This window comes from Enhydra lutris, unplaced genomic scaffold (assembly GCF_002288905.1).
Source record: "Enhydra lutris kenyoni isolate GAN:26980312 unplaced genomic scaffold, ASM228890v2 scaffoldscaffold30, whole genome shotgun sequence".
NCBI classification, from domain to species: domain Eukaryota; kingdom Metazoa; phylum Chordata; class Mammalia; order Carnivora; family Mustelidae; genus Enhydra; species Enhydra lutris.
In genome coordinates, this window is record NW_019154114.1 from 18,487,487 (window position 1) to 18,512,382 (window position 24,896).

Genomic DNA, 24,896 nt, shown 5'->3' on the forward strand with positions numbered 1-24,896 from the left:
TAGCCCGCTGAGCCACCCAGGCACCCCTCTATTTGTCTTTTCATCAGTGCATTTGTAGTAGATCCTTGATATTTACTAATTTTACCTAGAGGACGGGCCCCACAGCCACGCGCTCTAACCGAGGCTGTCTGTCCAGCCTCATCCTCCAGCACTCAGGTGTGTGTCCGCTTCCCCAGGGAGCCCTGCGAGGCCTCCTCCGTCCAGCGTCCACCCGCCCCCCCCGCCCCTCACCTGCAACTTGGCTCCCCATGAGCACATGGAGCAGTGGTTTCGAGCACAGGCTCTGAAAGCGAGTGTCTGGGAGTGACTCCCAGCTTTGCGAACTGTCCATGATGTCATCTCAGGCAAGTTGCTCATGTCTCTGACCCTCAGTTTCCCTATCTGTAACATCGGGGTAGTAACCGTACCTGACTTGCAGAGTTCAGATAGATGAAATGAGTATGTTTAAAGCCCTCAAGCCATGCCTGCACTGAAAAGTGCTGTCTAACTGTGCGTGAAAATCACGGTTTGGTGAATTCCTGATTTGCCCACTCAGCAGGAAAGCCCAGCAGGGCGGGTTTGGGCCTGGTTTTACTGACCCTGGGATCCCTAGGCCAGGCACCGGGTAGGTACTCAAATGTTTGAATGGATGAACAAATGTATCCTGGTCCTCTTTCTTGTGCCACTATATTTCTTTCTGCTGCAAGTCATTCACACTTTAGTATGATTTATGGATGAAAGTCACCCTGGCCCCTTTCCTAAAGTATGCGCTTGGCTTGATCTGATCACCATGGGAAACATGTTCTGCCTTCCATGGAAAGGCCCAGTGATAGGGCGGGGGAGTTTTATCAGGGGTGGAGGTTCAGGATTTCTTCTTAGACCCTGTGACTGTGGGCCCCGTCCTCTGCTCTGGAGTGGGAGACCCTTAACGTGCTTGTGCCCTTAATATTTCTAAAGGATACTATTTCCTCTTTTTTCAGAGGGAGAGAAGCCCTTGGCGGGCAGCCGCTGTCAGACCCCAGTGGGCCCCTCACTCAGAGCAGACTTGATAAAAGTCCTCCTGGCTCCGAGGCTTTCCCAGAGGAAACCTCCCGCCCCCGGAGCGGCAGGAAGTCACACTCATGGGTTAGTTGGTCCTGGGAGGACAGCCCATGAAGCTTGGGATCAAATCCAGGCTCCGGAACTCAGATAAACCAGAAAGACCTCCACTGCTCGGAACATCAAGTTCCGAGGCCTGGCAGAAAGCCGGGTGGAGCTGGCGGCCCCCCAGTCACGGCAGGTCTCTGGCCCTGGCTGGCCCTGTCGGCGCCCGTGGGGCGGTCCAGCCGGGCTGTCAGGCCAGGAGCCCGTAGTGTAGCTGATCAAAGGAAAGCGGCTGGTTTCCCAGGCAGATTTGTTCCATGGTAACTTCTCTCCTTAGAGCCTTTCTCCTTCCATATTGAGCCTGGAGCACACGTGTGCCCGGGTGTCCCCCTCCTGTCCTAAAGACTTTGGATGGTCATTTCTATAAGTTAATCTTTGCAGGAAATGAATAGATGTGTCCCAGCTCGGTGCCCTGGGTCCCTGGGTCCCTGGGATCCCAGTACTGCCATGGAGCTGATTTCTCAGCCAAAGAGCATGTATTGAGCACCTACTGTGTGCCATCCCGTTCCACGTACTGGGACGGACTTTTGCCCTCCATCTCTCGTCTGCAGATGATGCGTACTTCCTCGGACGGTTGTTGTGATAGCTAAACCTATTCTGTACCCCGATGCGGTACTTGCTGGGGGCTCACGCAGGCCAGGCCCCGTGTAGACAGTGAGCGATGCCTGACCTTGCAGCGCTCACATGGGGGTGTCTGAGCTTCTCCTGCTGCCGGAGCTAAGACCACAAACCCAGTGTCACAGATGAAAGAACTAGGGCAGGCTTTCCCAGTGCCGTATCTACATGGCCAAGCTGGGATGCCACCCAGGTGTGGCTCAGTCTGGGGCCTGGGTCCCTTCTGCTTTCCTGACGGTAGGTCGCAGGGGTCAGATGGGCCTGGGGCCGAGCCCCAACGTGGCCTCCTGCTGCCTGACCTCAGGCAAGTACTTGTGCCTGTTTTCCCGTCTGTGAAATGGGCGTCACAGGGGCTGCTGCGGGCAGGCAGCGGACTGTCGGATACTGAGCACGGCGCTTCCTGCATGTGTACAGAGCACGCACAGGCTGACACAGCTCACTCATGACGCATGTGACCCGGGTCACGGTCAAAACGTCACTGAACTCTCCCAAGGAACACACAATGTAACTGTTGGCACACCCGCATGAGGGAGGACACCAGGGTTCAAGGCGGTGAGTTGTTTTCCCATGGCCACGTGCTCAGCCAGCACCTCTCCCAAAGAAGCTTCTACGGGCAGATGGTTCGTCAGCTCAGCTCAAAACTTGGCCGAGCTAGAAGCCGCCAACCCCCACCCACCTTCCTGGGCCGGTTCCCCTGTGTGCCCGCCCCCACCCGGCCCCGGCCCACCCCCCCCAGCCCCCGCAGCCAGCCACCTCCTTGGGGAGGAGAGACTGCCCCAGTCTGCAAGGAAGTGCTCGTTATCCCAGTGGGACAGGGCAACTCCCAGCCACGTCTCCAAGCCAGCCCTGTGCCCCCTCCTCCTGCCTCCACCGTCTGAACTGCCTGGGCCGCAGACGTCTATGGTGGAGCCTCTGGGGCCAGATGTTATAGGGCCCAGCTAAAAATAACCAGGAGGGCCGGCCACCACCGGGAGTGGCGGTAGGGTAAGGGCATGTGCTGGGCGCCGACGCAGGATCCCAGCAACCTGGCCGAGTGTAGCTAAGAGCCTGGCAGACGGTGCACACTTCGGCTCCCCACTTCCAGCACTCACCCAGCCAGAGGGCCCCTCTTCCCTGAACATGTGGGAGGAAATGCCATTTTCCAGCCGCAGGAGGGGCAGCGGCCGAAGGAAGGTCATCTGGGCTCTCTGCTTCCTGCTGCTTCTCCTCGAAGCCGGCTCTGCCAAGAATCTCTGGAAACGGGCATTGCACACGAGGCTGGCCGAGAAGTCCCGCGTAAGTGCCTGGGGAAGGGAGGCGGGGAGGGGCTGGGCGACCCCCGGATGCTGTCTGTTTGGCAAGTGCTCCCTGCAGACTCGGGCAGGACAGCGGCTTGATCGTCTTGATCGGAGCATGCCAGGGTTGGGGGTGTGGGGAGGGAGGAACTTACCACCCTCAGAAGGCTCCTGGTCTGTAAGCAGAGAAGCAGAGGGCATGCCAGAATGTGCAAGGGGGATTGGGACATGCTTTCGTCTACCAAAGTAGAGTCCTTCTGACAGCACCCACTTTAAGACTCCAGGGATTTGAAACTGAGAGTTTTGTCTCAACAATCAATAACCAGATGTTTATAAAACATAATTAGACATTCATGGGGTTGTTTACTCATTTAGTAAACGGTTAGTGGAAACTGCTCCGGGCCAGGCACTGTGTGTGGTCCCGTGGGGGACAAGATGAAGACGACAACTCCCACCCTTGAGGGTGACATAGTCAGGTGGGGGAGGCAGTCGGGTGACACGTGGTGGTGATACGAGGGGACTGTGCAATGTAGCAAGTGGCAAGAAGCATGTACCTTGGTGCCAGGGGCCCGGGTTTGCATCCAGCCTCTGCAGCTCACCAACTGTGTGACGTTGGGTGAGTTAATGACATCTCTGAGCACCAGTGATCTCATCTGAAAATGAAAGAGTGATGCATTCCTTTTGACAAATGTGTTGGGTCAGCGGTGTTGACGGGGCACCGTCCTAGGCTGTGGGCACACAGACGGCAGGTCTCTGCTTTGGGGAATTCACGATTAGTGAGAGAGGCCGAGGGTAAGGAAGAAATAAGAGGAACATAGTGTGTCTGGTGACAAGTGCCAAGGAGGGACATAGAGCAGGGAGGGGACTAGGAGAGTGAGTGGGGGCGGGAGGGTGGAAGTTTAGCGCCCTCCCACACAGGGGGCACAGAAGCATGGAAGGTCAAGGAGCAGGCTCTGGTGCTCTCAGGATGAAATGACTCAGGACACATGCAACACTTAACACCTAGCGAGCGTTCAGTGCGTCTTGGTGACGTCATTAAGTCACTGGGAAATTGGCACGTGCTTGCCTCCCCTGGTGGAATGTAGGCTTCCCAGGGTGGGGCCTGATTTTGTCTCATTCAGTATAGTGTTCCTGGTGCCCTGCCCGCTGCCTGCCAGTAACTTGGCCCTCTGTACATCCTTGGGAGTGAATTATGGGGAAATGCATTGGAAGCACAGAAGAATGAGTTTGGCTCCACCCAGGAAGAGTCAGGGAGGGTTTTCCAGGGTCAGGGACATTCAACACTGGGTTTTGAAAGATGAATAGGAGTTTTCCAGATAGCTAAGTGGTAAAGGGGAACATTTAATGACTGCTGCCATGGTGAGATGCATGAAACCGTATTGAGGCTCATTGTAGCCTCCTGGATTCACGTTCTGCATGTCAGGCAGGCAGCCTCTGGGAGCGGAACAGAATCGTAGCAAGTGAAGTGGTGGTGGATGCTTGGAGAAGGGAGAGCTTATATGAGACAGCATAATCACAGAAGGCTTCCTGGAGGAGGCAAGATCCTGGCCAGATCTTGAAGAGCTATTAAGAATTAGGGGGAGGAAGGACATTCCTTGAAGAAGAGTCAATGTAGGCAGAGTTCTTGAAGCAAAAACAGTGCATCTGGGAGCCGCTGAGGGGGCAGTCCTCACCACAGGAGGGGGTTTGTTTGTGCAAGGGGGAGAGAGACCCTGCTTGGGTTTGACACTCCCAGGCTCTTTTGCTGGCCTGGCAGGATGATTTCATCTAACAGGGTCGTTAGCACTTTGGTTCTAGGACCACAGAGGGATTTCCAATACATCGTCTAGTCTGATCCCCCCTTTGTCCCAACGTGTCATAGGAGTGGACTGGGTGACATCTCTCTAGGAGGAATGGGGAAGCAGGGTAGTCAGGATGATGTGCATGTGGGCCAGGGAGGGGGTCTTCAGAAACCAAATTGGTCCTAGCCACCGTTTGCCAGAATGCAAGTGCTTTGAGTCTGCCCCTCCCTGGATCGGTGCTCTCCCCTGTCATCAGCAGAAACCAGCATCCCTCCCCAGTGCTGGGACACACGAGAGGTCTGTGCCAGAATCGGCCTCAGAGAAAGCGCCTGGGGAAGGATCCAGGCTGTTGACTTGTGGGCACCCGGCCCACAGATTCATCTCAGTGGCATCTCTAATAAGCTGTGCAGCCTTGGGCCACTCACTGCCCCTCTCTGGTCATTACCTGGGAAACGAAGGGAAGAGATCAGAGGACTTCCAGGGCCCTTGGAAATGTCCAGCAGGGAAATTCGGAATATAGGAAACAGCTCCGCTACACCGAGAAGCATGACTTTCCTACACAGCACCCACCCCCCCACCCCAGACTGAGGCAGGTCTGCAGCCTTGGGCGTGGCCGTCCCGGGAAGTAGGTGCTCCTTCTTAGGACTCTGTCAGTTGCTCGTGCTTGTGCTCCTTCTTACAATTCTGTCTATTCTTGTGGTTAGTAGTGTCTGGGCGTTGTCGGCGCAGGGAGATGGCACGGCTAGTCCCTCCAGCTGTGGGTGGATCGGGCCCAGGGCCCTTCCTGAACCCTTTGTCCCTGTGACTGCCCAAGGACTTAGAGACACAGCAGAGAGGGAGGCACTGCTGCTGTCCCCAAGGAGGCCACTGTAGGGCTTGTCGTAAGAAAGGGGTCTCCCCTCTCGGAGCCTCGGCCCCCCTTCTGCATCATGGGGAGCAGGGGCCTTGACTGTGCCTTCCAGGGAAAAGGGGGCGGGAGCTTTCTGCCCCATGCCTGGCCCAGAGCCCCCTTCTCTACAAGTGCGCTATTAAAAAGAAAACCAGACCAGACAAACGCACAGAACCAAATATTTGGTTCTCCAGGCTGGAGAAGACAGAAGCAGAAAGTGTATAAATAGCCCGGTGACCTTTTTGAGGTGGGGGGAGCTCAGTCCGTTCCCTGGAGCGGGCGTTTGGGGCTTGTCTTCCCTGGCACCTGGGGAAACGGTGCTTTACTGAGCACTTGCTGTGTGTCAGGACAGGCCTTCACCGCGTTAGCTCTCAGGAGCCTCTCGGCAAATCCCACCGCATGGGGCCCATGGCAGCCCCCATGTCGTGGGCGGCCCAACGGTCTCTGCATGTCACTGTGGCTGAGTCTGTTTTGTCTCCTCAGTTGGACGTGGTTGGACAGTTCGCCCGCTGTCCCAGAGGGCCTACCCGGTGGAGGGGCCACGAAGGGCTGCAGGGGCAAGGGGTGCCGTTCTGGGACCCCCCACTAGGACCCCTTCATGCATGCACGCAGCTCTTGGCCCCCAGGAGGCGGCTACCAGCCCCTGCCCACTGTGACCCAGCTTCCTCAGTCTCCCCAAACTGGTTCTCCTTTCCCTTGTTACTTCTGGGAGCTCCGAAACTCTCTATCACATCTCTAAGCTTGGCAAAGTTAGCAAGAACGGGAGATACAGGAGGCCTGGAGCTGTGCATACCTCCTGTCTGCTCTGGTCGTTGGAAGACACTCTCTGTCTGATGGGGGACTCGCCCAGCTGGCACACAGGACAGGTCAAGACGCTAGGGGGTTCACACAATGGGAACACGCGGAACTGAAGGTCAGGCCCCAGCTCCCCCAGTCTGCCTCGGGGTACCAACAGAGCTGGCTGCTAGGGCTTGTCACCAGCACTCCTGATGCTGGACAATTCCAGATGAGGTCATCGAGGCCCTGGTGGAGAGTGTTCTGGCTCAGGACTTTCCTTGCTCCTTGAAAGATGTGAGATCCCACCCCTACAGGACCCCGTCATCAGGACCTCTACGATGCCCCCATTCAGAGGAGCAGGAGCTGCATGTGGGCCCTGGGGTGTTCCTGGCCAAGCCTCTGTGGCTCCTATCTGGGGGCAGGAGAGGGCAAGTGGGATGCAGAAGTGAGACAACCCCGCTGTAGGTTTGGCTGTGGCCTTGTGTCTAGCACAGATCCTGGCACATCGTAGGCATCTAGAATCATTTTAGAAATGCGGCAGGGGTGGTGGTGGGGAGCTGGCTGGCTGGGTGGGTAGATGGAAGGAAAGAAGAAAGAGGAACTGGATAATGTGATTTTGGGGGTGACCTTGGGCAGATCACTTTCTCCTCTCTTGGGCCCAGCTGCCCCATCTGAGGTTCCAGTCCTGAAATTAATCCCAGGTGGAAATGGGCAAGAGAAGAAGCATCCAGGCTGTGTGTGGTTATAATCTGGGAGTGTGCGTGCAAGAGTGTGTGACTGTCTGAGCAGCACTGTGAGTCAAGACCGCCAAAGCTGGAAACAGCCCGAAGGTCTAGAAGCTCCAAGTGAGGAAACAAAATATAACTTCTCCATGCAGTGGAATGTTACAAAAACATTACATTAACGCTATATTAACACCAGCGACAGGACGGATAAGCCCTGAAAACATAGGCTGAGTGAAAGAAGCCAGTCATGGAAGGCCAGGTCCTGTACGATCTCTCTGTACAAAATGTCCAGAAGAGGCAAATTTATAGGGACCGACAGATTAGAGGGGCTGGGAGCCGGGGACAGGGAATGGGGAGGAACTGCTTGGTGAGAATGGGATTTCTGTTCGGGTGATGGAAGCGTTTCAGAAATAGATGCTCTGGTTGCCTGATATTGTGAATTAGTACCACTGAATCGTCGAAAATGGTTAAAGTGGCAAATTTTGTATTATATATATATTCGACCACATTAATTTTAAAGGGGACAGTGGGAACCCAAGGTACAACATGGTAAGGATTCTGAAGGCCCACGGGATCCATGTGGCCTGGGCACTGGACGGTCGTCCCCTCCGTCCCCAGTGCCCCGGGCAAGCATTTCCAGCGCTTGCTCCTGGCCCCGCCAAACCCCGGTCATAGTTGGTCTTAACTTCACGCTCTTCTCCGAAGGCCGTTCCCTTAAATGTTTTCCTATCGTCCCGACCTCTTCAAAGCATTTAGTTCCATTACTATTACCTGTGTGACTGTCGTTTTATTGTGGCTTTAGTTTTCATTAACAACTTTTGCAGATGACCAAAAAAAAAATGCAGTTCATTTGCTGTGTGCGGTCTGGTTTAGGGTTTGTCACTTGTTCTGGAACTGGGCCACGTGAAGGCAGGGACATCTTCTAGTTCAGCTCAGAGCCAGCCCAGTGCCTGGCATGTAGTAGGCCTGGGAACTGTGAATGTACCATGAATGAATGAATAAATTACATTAAAACCTTCCAGAACAGGATAGGAGGGGATGGAAATTTCCAGAAGACTTCCTGTGCACGGCAGTGTGCATGGATGCCGGTGTGCTCTCGTCGTGCACCGAGAGGGGTCGTTCCTGGTGTGAGATCCGGGGTTTTGAGTACCTCCCTGAGGAAGTCCCCTTAGCGGTGCACCCAGTTCCGCTCCCCGAGCCCAGCCCTGAGGTCGCAGGGTGTCAGGAAATGGCATTCATCAAGGCACACTGAACTCGAAGCCTCTGTTCCAGGGAGAGACATATTTTTAGAACTTTGACGTCCGAATTCCAGAGGAAGAGCAAGTCATGCTTGGAGGAAAATTGGCTTTCTTCCGGCACCAAGCAGATCAGTCCTGGGGTGCACTTTTGTGGGTGTGGCTGTTAAGTCACTGGAGCATTCCAAAGAAGGGTAAAGCTTGCACCGGAGCGGAGAGGGTGGAGAGCGCCGAGGAGGGATGCGGGGAAATGGGGGCAGTGTTGGAGATTGGATTCTTTCTCCTTAAATGGCAATGCTGCACAATTGTTTCCTCATTATAAAAACAGTGTTTGCTGTAAAAGAAGTTCAGACAATACAAAAAGTCATAACCACGCAATAAAGATCTACATTTTTCCTCCAAGACATAAGCTCCATTGACATTGTGGCATGGGTGCCCCTAGACTTTTCCACGAAACGATGATGCTCAGACATTTTTTTTCTTAATGCTATTTCTTATTCCTGTTGTTGAAAACTTTTTTATTGAGGTGAAATTCCCGTAATGTGAAATTAACCGTTTTAAAGCATGCAGTTCCGTGACGTTCTGCGCCTGCCGCTTCCGTCTCGTGCCTGAGCATTTCCATTACCCTGAAAGGAAGCCAGGTCTCCACTAACAGGGGCTCCCCCTTCCCCTTTGCCCCAGTCGCAGGCAGCTGCCGGTCTGCTGTCCATCTCTGGAGTCCCCTGTCTGGACAGTGTGTGGAAATGCCATCCTACACTCTCTGGAGTTTGTGTCCGGCTTGTTGGTACTGTTTTCTACCTTGTAGTTTTCACTGAACGGCATATGTTGGTAGTTCCATATGTTGACCTGGTGGCTCTGTGTCTTCTTTTCAAAGGCTTCTGTGGTGTTCCACGGTGCAGATAGGCAATGATTCCTTTATCCAGACTTCTTTGGTTGCCTGGGTTTTCCACTGCAGAGTCCACACCCGGAGTTTCCTTAACCTACTTCCTCAGGGTATCGGCAACAGAAGGGCTTGGCAGACCCACCGAGGTCTCCAGAACCATCTCCCTGAAGACTAAAAAAATGTAGCCACTCGGTGGGAAACCTTCAGGGAGTCATTTTTATCCAAGTAAGGCATACAGAACTAGAGAATTCTGGTCTGCATTGTGCTGTAAATGTGTGTTCAGCAGCTGTTTGGAAGTGGACTTGGGATACGCTCCCTTAGCAGGAATGAAAATCAGAGATGGAAATCACGGTCACCCTGGGATTTCCATGAAGGATGCCATCAGTCTGGGGTGAGCTGCCTCATCTGTCTGAGGGACTTGACATGCCATTATTTTATTTTCCCCTGAGTGGCCGTGGAGGGCAGGGCTGATGGGGCTGCAGAGGGTGAGGGCCGGGATGATTTCTGTTTAGAATGCATATCTGGGGGCTGGGGGACAGTTCTCTGACTGCGTCCTGAGCTGGGGCTGGCCCACGGGCGGGTGGTGGGGGGGCATGGGAGGGGGGACGCCCCTGAGATGACCAACCAGGAGGGAACTCACAGGCAAGGGTGGGAAGTTGCTCCCTGTGTAGGACAGACCCAGGTGCGAATCCCGCCCCTGCCACTCGCCTGCTGGGTCACCTAGGGCAAGTGTCTGTCATGTTTTGGTGCCTCCATTTCCTTGTCTGTCAAGTGCGTTCAGAACAGCAGCGGCCTTGCAGCGTGTGGGACGTCTCAGGGAGATGTAGTATGTGAGCACACAGCTCGGCATCAGCAGACAGCCGGAGCCCCATGGATACTATAGCTCTGCTGTCCTTACGGATCAGACTGCCCAGGTCCCGAGCCTGGCGCCTCCCGCTGTGGTGGCCGTGTGCCTCAGTCCCCCGACCTGTACAATGGGGACAGTGATCGTAACTACGGAGTGGGGGTGGACGCTGCTTCAGGGCATCCTTGGCACTGGGCATGGCTGTATCCATCGCCCCCGTCCTTTTAGGAACTCTGCCAGTTGTCTGCCCTCGTCTGGCAAAGACAGGACAATGCCGCCAAGTGCCACATGGCGTTGTTGCTTGAGCGTCTCCTGGAGGTGCGTCTGCGGTCCCCAGCTAGATCCAGACTCCTCCAGGGCAGGGACAAGCTTTTCATTTCCTGTAGCATCTGCCTCAGCTGCAGACCTAAACCATCCTGTGAGTGATGGAGGGCAGGGGGGAGGCTGGCAGGAAGGAAGACCCGGGGAGGCTACTGGTACCAAAGCTACCAGGAGCTGACAGACCCCTGGCTGGGGGGCAGGAGGCTTTCAGGGCCACCAGGTCGACCACAGGAAAAGCAAACAGAACTCCAGCGGACCGGTGTTGCCGGTGGCGCAGGTGCGAGCTCCTGGTCTCCTGCCACAGACACCTGCAGCAGGTGAGATATGTGTGCCCGTTTTGCAGATGAGGGAAACCAAGGCTCGGATAAATCAGTGGTTTTCCTGTGGGATCCCAGAGGTGCAGGGTTCAAACCCAGACTTGTATAAGAGACCACCTCACACTGGTCACAATGGCTAAAATTAACAACTTGGGAAATGACAGGTGTCGGAGAGGATGCAGAGAAAGGGGAGTCCACACTGTCGGGGGGAACGCATACTGGTGTGGCCACGCTGGAAGATAGTCAGGGGGGTCCTCAAAAGTTGAAAATAGAGCTACCCCACAACCCGGCCATCACACTGCTGGGTATTGAGCCGAAGGATGCAAACACAGTGATCCGAAGGGGCACCAGCACCCCGATGTTTATAGCAGCGGTGTCCACAGCAGCCAAACTATGGAAAGAGCCCAGATGTCCATCAGCACACGAGTGGATGAAGATGTGGGATACAGACGACGGAATATTACTCAGCCATCAACAAGAATGAAATCCTGCCATTTGCAATGATGCAGATGGACCAGAGGCTATTATGCTAAGCAAAATAAGTCAATCAGAGAAAGACAAATACCATAGGATTTTACTTATAGGTGGAATTTAAGAAACAAAACATGTATTTAGGGAAAGGGAGGAAAAAAGTACAATAAGACGAAAACAGAGAGGACAACAAACTGAGGGACTCTTAACTCTGGAAACAAACAGGGTTGCTGGAGGGGAAGTGGCTGGGAGGCGGCAACTGGGTGACAGACAGTAAGGAGGGCACGTGGCGGAGTGAGCACGGGGGGTTGGACGCAACGGATGAATCACTAAACTCTACCTCTGAAACTCATAATCCACTATATGTTAACTAAATTGAATTTAAAAATTTAACCCCCCCCAACCTCCAAACAAGCCCAGACTTGTGTAGTTCCTAAGCCTGAGTTAGATCCCAGCTGAACTCAGCCTGTACTGTTATAAGGCCATGAGCCCCCCTCCCCCTTGGTACACCCAAAAGTCAGACGCTCCTACGTTCTTGCCCCAAAGGAAGGGGAGGCAGCTGGAGAAAATTCTGAGTGGAGGGAACAGTGTGTGGAAGGCCACAAGGCCAGGAGGAGGAAGGGGTCTGAGCAGACCTTCAGTCATCAAGGCCGTCGATTCTAGATTCACAGCTGGGATCCATTACTTGGGCTTTGGGACAGAGGAGTGGACTCCTTAGGCTCGTGACTCTTCTCAGCCTGTGGCCTGGGGCAGACCTTTCATTCTGCAGGCTCCAGTGTATGTGGGTAGGCATTGGACCTCCCCCGCTGGCCTCACGTGACCAGAGGAGGGTGTCAGTGCTTGGGAAGAGGTGTCTGTTGCATGGATCTGATACAAGGCAAGGCTCCCGGGCAGTGAAGGCTGCCCGGACAGCGGTGCCCACCACACAGTGCCACTGTGCCTGCAGATTGGTCAGTCCCAACACAGAAGCCCATAGAGGGAGGCCTGGGGAACCACTGGCAAGTGGTGGACCTCATCTTGGGCAACCGTCGTCATTCATTCAACCACCACAGATCTGTGCTGAGTGCCTACTCTGTTCCAGGCCCTGCTGTGGGTACCAGGGACACAGGTGGGAACAAAACCCAGGGGGAGCAACAGGCAGTGCAGGGGGACGGTATGTGTCACTTAGAGACCTGGGGGAAGTGAGGGCGGAGCCAGGCCGGCATCTAAGCCCGTGCAAAGGCCCAGGGGCAGGACTATGCCCGGGGACCTCAGAGAGGCCAAGATAGCTGACAGGGAATGAGCAAGAGAGGGAGGTGAGTTTGGGAAGTGGAGGGGCTGAGGGGAGGGAAGCCAGCCAACTCCATCTGATCTTTAACCCTTTGTCCTCCCCCAGGCTGGGACACCCTGGGGTGTGTGGGGGTGGGTGTTGGTGATCTATTTATCTCTCTGATAAAGTCAGTTCTTTCTCAGAACTCTGGGAAACATGCTTTTAAAGGATCTTTTTGAGCATTACCTTGTGTGACATGAAATATTTTCCCAAACAGTTAATCCTTTAATCTGGGCCCCTCGGTGAAATCAGTTCTTTATCACCCACAACCATCTGTTGTTTGGGCCGCCCCACAAATAACTCGGGAGATTTGACTTTTAAGGCGCTTATCTCTTTTGTTCTCTCCAAAATCTGGGAGACCCGAGGTTTGAATTTTCCTGGGAGAGGAGAGCAGGGGCACAGCTAAGATCCATCTCTCTGTACCCCTGTCCCCACCATGGGCGTCCTAATGTTCCCAGACTGGGAAGCCAGACTGGGAGGTGCAGCGGGCAGGAGACAGTCTCATTTATGATCTGAAGGTTGCAATGAGGTCTGTAAATGAGGCCTCGTTCACAATCAGGCCGGGCAGAAAATTCCACCGGGCCTCCCGACCACATGCACCCGGGCCTCGTCACCCTCCCAAGGAGGCCCGGGCAGCTGTCACGTTCTATTAGGATGAAAATGGTTGGGCCCCAACATGGGTCCAATTTTGTTAATTCCGGAAAAAAAAATGAACTAAGAGCCGATGGCTTGCAAGCTTGTAGCTTGAAAATTACTCATGATACGGGAATTACAGGGCCTGGTCTGAGCAGGGGCTGGCGAAAAGGCTGAACCGGTTTGAAAATCCGTGCTGTGGTCTCCGTGATCTCCCTTTTGTTTTGGGGAAGAACCACCAATCTCCTGAAGCCTTCATTTCCTTAGGAGCCAAATGTTGGTTTTGTGTTCATTTTTACATTTCACAAATTAAATGACCGACATATTTATGGGAGAAAAGACGAATTCCCTGGGAGAAGCGGGGCCTCCCCAGGCTGTCCCTGCCCCGTTGGTCACTGCTTTCTTCATTCTCCTGTCCTCCCCCTAAGCGTCCTGGGGCTCCCCTGGGAGGTAGTTTGAAAACCCCCTGGTCCTTTGCACCAATACCAAGATGCACCTGGTGGTGTACCAGTCCTCGGTGACCTATGCCCCCTACAGGGCACCAGGAGCAGCGCATGGGCTTGGCCACCACCGTAGCAGCTGTCGGGTGGGGGTCAAGGGAGGGACGTGGACCCATCTTTGACCTTCCTCTTTTTACTCCCTTGAGGTCAGAGTGCATATGCCGCTTTGTTCCTTGCTCTTTTTTTTTTTTTTTTTAGGATTTTATTTATTTATTTGAGAGAGAGACAGTGAGAGAGAGCATGAGCAAGGAGAAGGTCAGAGGGAGAAGCAGACTCCCCATGGAGCTGGGAGCCTGATGCGGGACTCGATCCCAGGACTCCAGGATCATGACCTGAGCCGAAGGCAGTTGTCCAACCAACTGAGCCACCCAGGTGTCCCTCTTTTTTTTTTTTTTTAAACTAACATAAGTGTTTTTCTTGTCATCAAAAATGCTTCAGAAGTACTTCTCTTGGATTTAAAAAAAAAATTTTAAATTTTTGATGGCCTTCTTTAAATTGAAAAAAAGAGTGTGTGCATGGCCAAAAGAATATTAAAGCAGACAATGAGGAGAAATCCTCCTTGGCTTTAGAACCGAATGCTCCTCTCTAAAGGCCATCTGTGATAACGGTGTCTTGTGTATCCTTGTGTATCCTTCCAAAAATGTTTTAGGCAAACCCTATACATATTGCATGAGTGTTCAGATGCTTATTTTAAAGCATCGTTAGGTGTGTAGCATACAAACTGTTCTGCTCGCTAATATTCCACACCCACCACCGCATCTTGCTAATCTTTCAAAGCAGGGTAAGGGCACAGGGTTCTAGTCTGCAGACAAGCTTCACTTACTTGGACGGGAGGGTAGGAATCTGAGATCCGGATACGTTTGCAGGGGAGCGGGGACAGGGGGTAGATAGGGATTCAGATGACAGGAGTGGTGAGGAGGTGAGGCGAGCCAGGGTGTTTTCTCCCAATGAGCCCCTTTTATCAGTGTGTGTGTGTGTGTGTGTGTGTGTGTGTGTGTGTGTGTGTGTGTGATGTGTACGTAAGACCTGCCGTCCGCACGGCCCACTTTCAAATCCAGGAGCAGAACAGTGTGCCCAGCATGGACGGAATCTGGTGTCCGAGGGACCCAGTGTGGGTAGCCTGGTGTGACAGAGCCCCCCCACCTCACCTCCAAAATGCTAATTTTATTGCTCATGTGCCCATGTTTCCTACATGTTAAGTACTGTACGATTTTTAACTTTTTATTGAACAAATACTGGAAAGTGGGCAAATCTCGTGTCCAGCTTCCCACAAGGTGAACACACCGTGTAGCCAGCGCCCAGATCCCAAAGCAGAACAGGGCCTGTCCCCGGAGACCAGAGGTTCCCTCTGGGTCCCCACCACCTGGGGACCCCTGTGCTGACTTCTCACACCAGACACCCTGTGTGCCTGCGTGTTTGAACACAAAGTTAAATGGAGTCACACTGTGTGTTCTCTTTTGAGCTGGCGTTTTTTTAATGTGCTAGGTTCATCCAAGTGGTGTGCCTGTGTGATCTGGAAACTCTCAGAGCTCGGGAACGCATGGGGATTGCCGATCTGCAGAACACCCGCGTGTGCACGTGTCTAGGTGTGTGTGCGTACCCAGACCCGCGCACACGCACACACGAGCATGCGCGTCCGCCCGCGGCTGACCGCGCTCTCCCCCCGCAGGCCGAGGAGGCGACCGACCCCCGGCAGCCCCGCGCCGACCGCTGCCCGCCGCCACCGAGCTCGCTGCCCCCCGGCGCCTGCCAGGCGGCGCGCTGCCAGGCCGACTCCGAGTGCCCGCGGCACCGGCGCTGCTGCTACAACGGCTGTGCCTACGCCTGCCTGGAGGCCGTGCCGCCCCCGCCAGGTAGGCACCTGGGGAACGGGGAGGGGATGGGGGACACGCGCGTGGGGAGGGGTGCGGAGCCGGGACCCCCGACATCTACCGGCTCGCCACCGCCGCGGGGAGACGCCCCTTCCAGGGAAGATGCCCCCTCCTGAGAAGATGGGGGCGATTTCTCGTTCAAAAAAAAAATCCAGGTCTCCGGCTTTTCTTAGAATCCCTGGACCGCATTCCCTGGGCCACCCTCCGCGGGGACCCCAGGTGCCCCAAGAGGGCAGTGGGTCCTCCAGTCCCCCGCATCCTCCCCGCCTTGGACCCTACCACGCCCACTTCCCTGGCGATCTTGGCCCCGGGGGTATTGGAGGTGGAGACCTGGGACCTCAGCAGTCCGGATGCGGTGTGCCCCTGAGAGGTAGGGGGGATGCAGGCTCCTGGGTTCAAGTTCACTGGCCAGCTGGTCACCGCCCTGAAGTCCCCCCAGCTGTAAAACGGGACTGAAATGAGAACGTGCAGCTCCTGGAGGGCTCTGAACGTTGGCTGGTTTGGCAGGGAGCAGATCAGAGGTAAGAAGTGTGTTGAGTCTTAGCGATGATTTCTTTGGGAGAAACAGCCTGCAAAGACTCATTCATCTTTGAAGGGAAGGAGTTTGGGATCCCTTCTGGAGAGGTTTGGGAGGTGTGGGAGGGGAGCCTGTGGGGATACTGAGGAGCGGGTGGGCAGTGCATTGCCCAGGGGGGAAAAAAAGGTACCCCTAAGTGAGTTGGATGGGCGCAGTGAAGTCTCCTCCCTCTCCGTTCTGCTTGGGGCTGAGCCTTTAGATGACAGCAGCCTGCTCAGACCACACCTCTCAGGGAGAGGGCTCTCCTGTGTGGTGGGCTAGATTGCTGGAGGCAGCTTGAAAAGGCAGGCCCAACCCCTCCTCCCAAGGCTGAAGCAGGAACACCAACTGCACTTTGTTTTCTTTGGGGTGAGGTCACAGCGGTGACAAGGTAGTCAGCTCCCTCGGTAACGCTCGTAATTACAGTCTACCCTGCTTGGCCAGGGAGAGGCAGGGCCAGGAAGGCTTCTACAGGGCCCTTTATTAAAAAAAGACAACATGGCACCTCCTTCTGATGGAGGACATACATAAAGGTACTTCCCTCTGGGTGGGTAAGTCAGAAAAGGTGCCCCTTCCTTTGGACTGTGACAGTGAGCAAGGATTCTAGTCTTACTTGCCACCGACACCAGGAGCTTTAGAGCAGTGCACGAACTATACAACTGTTCATGACATTTCCAATAACCTTTCTCTACATCATCTCATTTAATGCTCACACAGCCCTATGGTGGGGAGAGACTGTTATCAGGCTTATTTTACAGCTGAAGACACAGAAACTCAGAGAAGCTGAGTTGCTGGCCCAAAATCACAGGCAAAGCTGGTATTTCAATGCAGTCTTTGACTGTGGAGAAGTGTCCAGTGCTTTATGCCCTGACTGCAGGGACGTGGGGTTCTACTCTTGGATCCGGGCTCATAGATGGGTGTCCCTCACTGCCTTGGAACCTCCTTCCCCCAGACACCCACACAGCTCACTTACTCACTGGCTTCAGATTTGGTCCAGAGGTGGTCGCTTTTTCAGGCAAGATTCCCCTCTCTCAATGGCAAACCCTCCTGTAGCCGTTCCTTACCCTTCTTTCCCTGCCTAATTTCTCTTTATAGCACAATCTAGAACACTGGGTTTTGTTTGTTCATTGACTGTTCTCCCCACTTGCCGGTCAGCCGCCATAAGGCAGGGTTTGGTCTATTTCATTCACTCTTGGATGCCTCACCATCGAACTGGTCTCTGGGCACCTGGAAAGTACTCAATGAATATTGAATGAATCAATGAATCACTGGCCAGGGAGAAGATTCCCGCTGCTTGTTAGAGTAACAATTATAACAGTAACATCAAACACAGGGTTTCTCACCTGCGGCACTCTGGACATCTGGGGTTGGATAATTCTAGTTTGGGGTGTGGTGGGGGCTGACCTGGGTGCTGTGGGACGTAGAGCAGCACCCCTGGACCTCCCCCCTCCACGAGATGTCATTAGTCCCCCCACTCCCACTGTGACAACCAAAAGTATCTCTAGACTTGCTGTATGTTCTGTGAGGACAAGATCACCCCAAATTGAGAACCACTGATCTAACATGAGCAAGTGACCTGAAATGCACCAGGCCCGGTTAGAAGCAGCTTACACACTTCATTGCAATCTTTAGCTAGGTTCCCTCCAACGGAGATCTTGAAGTAAGAATGGGGGTGCAGAGAGTTTATTTTCCAGGTGATCCCAGGAAGTTCTATGGAGGCACAAAGAGGGGAGACCCTGCGCCTCCAGGCCTTTAGGGGTCTGCAGGTTAAGGAAAGACCACGACCAAGTTTCAGATTCTAAAAATGCAGCAAACTGCGTATATGTATCTCTTGCTACTTAGGAGCCTTTGACAAAGGAAGGAATACAAATAAGAAATAGTAATACAGTTTCCTATTTGGTAAAAAGTAGCATTGAAAACATTTTCTATCACCTGGTCCAAGGTGGTAAGAAGGAGGAGGGAAGGAACAGAAGACTGGAGGTCAGCCTGCGGAAACTCCTCCTGTCATCCTTCCAGTTAGAAGTTGCAAACTGCTCGTTTGCTCCTCTGTTCCAGTTTGCCCGCTGTGAGCAACTGTCTTAAGATCGTCTGTGCTCTTTTAAACAAAAGGTTAACCAGGATTTTTACCAATATCCACCTATGTGCCTTCAAAGATGCTAGATAGCACATCAGCCTCTTTATTTTTGTCATATTTTGGAGTCAAACAAAAGCAGAGATCATAAATAAATGTGACCCCAGACCAATTTATTTGATCTACATAATGCATAAAAATTTGGGGGGATAGGGGCAGGAGCAGAGGGAGAGGGAAAGAGAAAAATCCCAAGCAGGCTCCATACTCAGGATGGAGCCTGACATGGGGCTCGATCTCACCTCCCTGAGATCATGACCTGAGCCAAAATCATGAGTTAGACACTTAACTAAGCTACCCAGATGCCTCTACAGTGCATAACATTAAAAAAAAATTAATTGCCAACACTTAAAAACCAGGAGTTTACAGTTTTTCAAAAATCCCCGAAGTTAAAAACAAAACAAAAACCAAACCCATAGGCTCTAGGAACACAGGGGAGTGCTGGCCAAAGCTGACCAGCAGCTGACCCACTGAGGCAGTTTACCATGGTCCTACCTGACCTGCTTTTCTTCTGTGTGTTACCTACCTGCTCCCTGGAAGCATTTGGGCTCTCTATCCCTGCTTTGGGACTTTGAACCCTTTACAATCTACCATGTGAGTTGCTCTTCTGGTTAAAAAATATATTGGCCACAGAGCAGCCTATGCTGTGATGATAAAAAGAAGCCAGGAGTCCAATCTATCAGGCATTTACTCCTCTCTTGGATAATAGGTCAGCATAAATGCAACCATTCCTGTCATCCAGGTACCCAGGTTCCTTCCGTCTTGTTGTTCTGCATGATGGAAGTGGCTCCCCAGCTGGGGGAAGAGGGAGAGCCAGAGGGAGGAGAGCAAACAGGCATCCATGCCTGGGCAACACAGGAAGTTGTGTCATCACTTTGGCCCATATCCCATTGGCTAGAATTCAGCCATGTGGCCATACCTAGCTGCAAGGAAGGCTGGGAAATGTAGTCTCCAGCTTGGCTCGAGGAAACTCAAAGTTCTGCTACTGAAAGGCAGGGCAAATACATGGTAGGCAGCCTCTGTGTTCTTCATGAGGTGTAGGCTCCCCAAATCCCAGAGCTGGGGCATTTTTCGACTGTCAGACGGGGGCCCGGCAGGGGGAGGGCTCCATTTAAGCATGTATTATTTCGTTAGTTTTAGACTGGCTAGTGCAGCCGAAACCTCGATGGCTTGGCGGCAACGGCTGGCTTCTGGATGGCCCTGAGGAGGTGTTGCAAGGTACGTGCAGGGTGAAGCCCAACCTGACGTCTGAGCCAGGGCCCGGGCCCTGCTTCTCAGGCTGCCTCTCCTCCAGCAGGCTGTCTGCTCTCAGATACCCCAATACGTAGAAGGGTGGTGGCTGCAGCTTGGCCCAGCGCTCCGAATCCCCTGAACAGTAGAGGGCTTGACGCGCCCTGCAAATGGGGCCTCCTTCTCCCCCTACCACGCAGGGTGGAGACGTGAGAGGCAGGGGGTTGGGGTTGATTTTCAGTTCCCCGAAATCATCATAAGGCGTTCCCTGTTCCCCGAGGATGAGGCCTTCTCCGGGTGGGTGGAGAGCAGGCTGGCAGCCCTGGGGGCCTAGAGAACTGCAGGGCACGAGTGTGTCCTTGTACTTGTGTGGACGGGGCTCTCCCTGTGACCCTGCACACATCCGTGGGCACGACTGCACCAGGGTGTGCGGCTGTGTGTGCACCTGTGTGGCTGTTCAGGGCTGTGTGAATGTTTATGCATCGGCGTGCGTGCAAATGTGTGTGCCTGTAGGTGTGAGTGTGCGTGTAAGAGCCATGGTGTGCAAATGTGTGCACATCAGGAGTTGTGTAGGAATGCACATGTACACCAGTGGCTGTAAGTGTGAGCGCGTGCACCTGTTCGGGAATCATGTGTACAGGCCAGGACTTGTGTGCGGGAGCGTGTGCGTATCTGTGAGTATGTGTGTGTGTCGGGCTTTTGTGCATGAACACATGTGACTATAAGCATGAGCATGTGTGTAGGTGAACATGTGTGTAGCTCATGGCACATGACGGCATTTGGGATCACGTGAGTTTGCATGGCCCCTGTGTGTGCATGTGTGTGTGCAAACACACTGCTGTGAGTGAGACCTGAGGCATGGCCTGGAAGGTCGGGGGCAGAGGGGAGGCAGGCCCTCTAGTTCACGACCTCCACCTGACACCTGGCCACGTGCCTGTCCCCCAGCCGAGGCCTGCAGCACCACAGAGGATGGGGCGGAACCCCTCCTCTGCCCCTCGGGCTACGAGTGCCACATCCTGAGCCCTGGGGATGCGGCCGAGGGCATCCCCAACCGCGGGCAGTGTGTCAAGCAGCGCCGGCAGGCAGGTGAGTGTGGGCACCCAAGCCTTTCTCCTGGCCCCTGCCCCCTCTCCCTAGAACACCCCACATGGGACACCTGTCCCAGAGACAACCGCCAGTGCCCCTTGAAGCCTGGCCGAGAGCTCCTCCTGCCCTCCTCCTTCTGTGCTTCCCCCTTTGTCTTCCATCCTTCCCCTCCCTGCCTGCATGGGACATAGGTCTTTGAGCCCTGCCACCTCCTAACTGGGATCAGTGCCTTTGAACCTCTGAGCCTCAGTATTCTCATCGGTGAAATGGGGCCACTGTGCACCCTTATGGAAATTCATTTAAATCATAGTGTAAAGCCTTCAGAGCAGAGCCAAGCAGAATTAGGTGATCAGGGAACATTGGATATTTAATATTCATCTGATTAGCTATTTTTTAAATTGTCTGAGAACCCTTGACTTCCCAGGGTCTCTGCAGGAGCGTTTGGTGTGACTTCATTCATCTCGGTCCCTGGAGGTGGATAGTAAATAGCAAAGCGATCAGGGAGGGGCATGAATGGCACTGCTTTAGTGGACGTGAGTTTTCCCAAGCAGGGCCAGGACCAGGAGCATGGACGGCTGGTGATACTTACCTAAAGCCCTTCGAGCCTTAGGCAAGGCGTAAGGTCCCCAGGACTTGGAAGAAATGCGGGACAAGCGAAGAATCTGGAATTACAGGGAGATGTGAGTTGGCCTTGTCACAGTTGAGCTTCTGGGATTCTGAGAGCCCAGACTCAGGGCCCTGCCCCTGCCTCTGCATTTCTCAGCCCTGAGAGCTGGGATTGGCACCCTTGGTTTACACCGAGGCCCAAAGAACACACCGGCACGTGATCTGCCTGAGCATTTCTTTTCCTCATTGGAGAATGGTATTTCCCGCGAGTGTTTCAAAAGGACGCATTAAGGGGCGCCTGGGTGGCTCAGTAGGTTAAGCGTCCTACTCTTGGTTTCGGCCCAGGTTGTGATCCCTGGGTGGTGAGATCGAGCCCTGCATCAGGCTCTGTGCTGGGCGTGGAGCCTGCCTGGGATTCTCTCTCTCCCTCTGCCTCTACCCCTTCCCCACCACTCGAGCTCTCTCCCTCTCTGTCTGTCTCTTTCTCTCTTTCTGCCCACAGTAGGCATCTTGGTGGTTTCTCCTACGTTCCACCTGCTGTTTGGGGAACACGAGTGTGTTCTCTACCCAGGCAGCCTGGGCTCCGGTGGTCCCTTGGCCCCTCACTGCTGTGTATGGCAAATAGCCTAACCTTCTTGGTTTCATTTTTCTTACCTGTAAAGTGGGCTCATAATAGGCCACTTCGTGCTGTCATCTGTCTTACAGAAGAGGAACTTGCCTACAGTGTGCACAGCTGACCAGGAGCCGAGGGGGGCGTTTCTGAGCCTGTCCATGGGATGTAGAGTCTGTGGGTGGGTGTGGGTCTGTGTTCTCCCCTGCTCCAGGAATGATCGGAGCCTTGCAGATGGAAATGTAAGCAAAATTCCTCCTAGCCTTGCTCCCAGGGACGTCAGGGAGCAGCAACTGTTGGTAATTATATGGGAATTTGGACATGTCTTGATTTCCAACAACTTCTCTTGGAACAACAGCCTTGGGGAGGAACAAGGGCACTTGTCCCAGGCTAACCAGAAAGAAGCCTTTTATTTAAGTATTATCATTTTAAACTACATATTTGAAATAATTTCAGACTTCAGGCTGCCTGGGTGGCTCCGTCAGTAAAGCATCTGCCTTCGGTTCAGGTCATGATCCCGGGGTCCCAGGATCGAGTCCCACATCGGGCTCCCTGCTCATCAGGGAGCCTCCTTCTCCCTCTCCCTCCGCTGTTCCCCCTGCTTGTGCACACGTGCTCTCTCTCTGTCAAATAAATAAATAAAAATCTTAAAAAAAATTTTTTTTAAATAATTCCAGACTTCAGAAAAGAGGCAAGAATAGTACCTTGAACCCTCCACCCCAATGGCCCATCAGTTGTTAAAAGATGGTCACATTCACTTTACCGTTCTCTCTCTCTTCCTCCCGCCAGCCCCCCCTGTCTTTCCATATACGTTGGTGTATTTATTTTGGGGGCTGTTTGAGAGTAAGTTGCAGATCTCATGCCCACCTCTAGGACGCCAGTCTCTTCTGAGAGCCAGTGTCTAGAGGGTGCCTGGGAGCATTTGGGTTTTATGGTACATCATCTTGGAACCCAGCATTTGAGGGGTTCACATCTTTCCCGAGAGGAAAATGAACGTCGACACAGGCAGTAAATCCTCCTCTTTGGAGAGCAGGGCCCAGGGAGTCAGTGCATTTCTCTGAGTGGGTTTGAGGTCACTCAGAGGCAACATGTCCTGTGTCCCCCCGGCTTGCCTCTGACCAAGCAACTTGGCTCGTGCTGCGTGCAAAGGACAGAGAACTGTGTCGCCTTAAGCAGGGAAGATCTACTTTGTTAAAATGACCTGTGATCATCTTTGGTAAACGTGGAGGCGTGAGGGGAGTGTCAGACGCTTAACCAGCGGAGCCACCCAGGCGCCCCATGAGTTGCTAATTTTGTGCCCATTTCCAGGTGAGCAAACTGAGGCCCAGAGAGGATTAGGGAAGCAGTGCAATGAGATAGCTACTCATTACTTTGTCCCATGCAGTGAGGACATTCAAAACCCCTTTGAACAGACTCAGAAAAGTACCATGTGTTCCCCATGTGAAGTACATAGCTTGTAATCACACTTGCTGAATAATATGTTGAAATTCGGCTTCCAATTCATTTTTTTTTTTAAAGATTTAATTTATTTATTTGACAGACAGAGATCACAAGTAGGCAGAGAGGGAGGCGGGGGGGGGGGAAGCAGGCTCCCCACCAAGCAGAGAGCCTGATGGAGGGCTCGATTCCAGGACCTGGGATCATGACCCGAGCCAAAGGCAGAGGCTTTAACCCACTGAGCCACCCAAGTGCCCCTCCAATTCATCTTTTTAAGACAGTGATTCCTAAACTTTTTGGCCTCGGGACACCCTTACACTCCCAAAACATTGAGGACCCCATAGAGCTCTCCTTTGTGTGGCTCTGGGTAATTACTGTATTAGAAACTGAAGCCAAGGCATTAAAAACATTTGTGTTAATTCATTGAAGAATGACAATGATAAACTCATTATGCATTAAACAGAAATAGTGTTTCTTTTACAAGTAACTATACTTTCCAACACACAAAAATGGAAGACTGGCCCCGGTTTACATTTTTTTTTTAAAGATTTATTTATTTATTTGACAGACAGAGATGACAAGAAGGCAGAGAGGTGTGGGGGGAAGCAGGCTCCCCGCCGAGCAGAGAGCCCGATGTGGGGCTCGATCCCAGGACTGTGGGATCATGACCCGAGCCGAAGGCTGAGGTCTTAACCCACTGAGCCGCCCAGGTGCCCCGTGACCCCGGTTTACATTTTTGCAGTTCTAATATGTGCATGGAGAGAGGAGAGCTTGGTTCTCACGCCTGCTTCTGCATTCCATCAGTGGTGACATCACACATCACGCAGCCTCTGGGCACTCCATGCACACCTGGGAGGGAATGAGAGTGAAAACACAAAGAATTCCTCGATCTTATTATGAAATGGTTTTGGCCATACGAACTCACTGGAAAGAGCTTAATCCTCTCCTGTGTTTTCCAGATGGGCAGTTCCTCCGACACAAATTTTACAAAGAATACCCAGGTAAGAGAAGAAACCACTCTTTTTTGCAGCAGACACTAAAAGGAACGGTAAGGATTTCTTGGGTGAAAAAGAAGAATAGAATCCCATTGCCTGTTTTGAGAGCTACAGTTTGAAGCTGCTCTGAAGGGAAATGCCCAGACTCTTCCCCGTTGCTTTTATGCCATCAGAGGGCCCTTTGGTGGTGGGAAGCCAAGATGCTTCTGGTGTGAAAATCTCTCCTCCATCAGGAGAAGCTCTCCAGGTGGCATCTGACATGGGCAGGAGCCTTTCTAGGCTGCAGCCTGGGACAGAGGCTACAGGTTAGGAATGTCCCACTGGGGACAAAATGAGAACTAGGATTGGGGAATAAAGTAGAAGCCCTGTTGCCTGATATGAACAGAGGAGGTGGAAGCCAAAGAGGGACTCATAGAAGAAAAAAAGGCTTTGTTAAATGTTAGAACTTGGGACCAGATATGCTTAAGTCCTTCCTACTTTCATTCAGGGGATTGAAAATATGGCTGACACTGTCCTTCTGTCCATTCATTGATCCGTCCATCCGTCTTCCAATCTTCCATCCATCCATCCATCCATCCATCCATCCATCCACATATCCAATATTCCATTCTTCCATCCATCCATCCATCCATCCATCCATCCACATATCCAATATTCCATTCTTCCATCCATCCATCCATC

General features: G+C 53.1%; 1 protein-coding gene across 1 annotated transcript in view; it reads left to right on the forward strand.

Annotated features, from left to right (window-relative positions):
• The first annotated feature begins 2,797 nt into the window (after positions 1-2,797).
• The window catches only part of LOC111152967 (WAP four-disulfide core domain 1), a 24,705-nt gene continuing 2,606 nt past the window's right edge, over positions 2,798-24,896 (forward strand). The window contains exons 1-5 of the mRNA XM_022511730.1: positions 2,798-3,012; positions 15,366-15,549; positions 19,386-19,469; positions 20,427-20,567; positions 24,180-24,221. Coding sequence (XP_022367438.1) covers positions 2,857-3,012; positions 15,366-15,549; positions 19,386-19,469; positions 20,427-20,567; positions 24,180-24,221 — 607 coding nt within the window. The 5' untranslated portion in view covers positions 2,798-2,856. The remainder of the gene's footprint in view (positions 3,013-15,365; positions 15,550-19,385; positions 19,470-20,426; positions 20,568-24,179; positions 24,222-24,896) is intronic.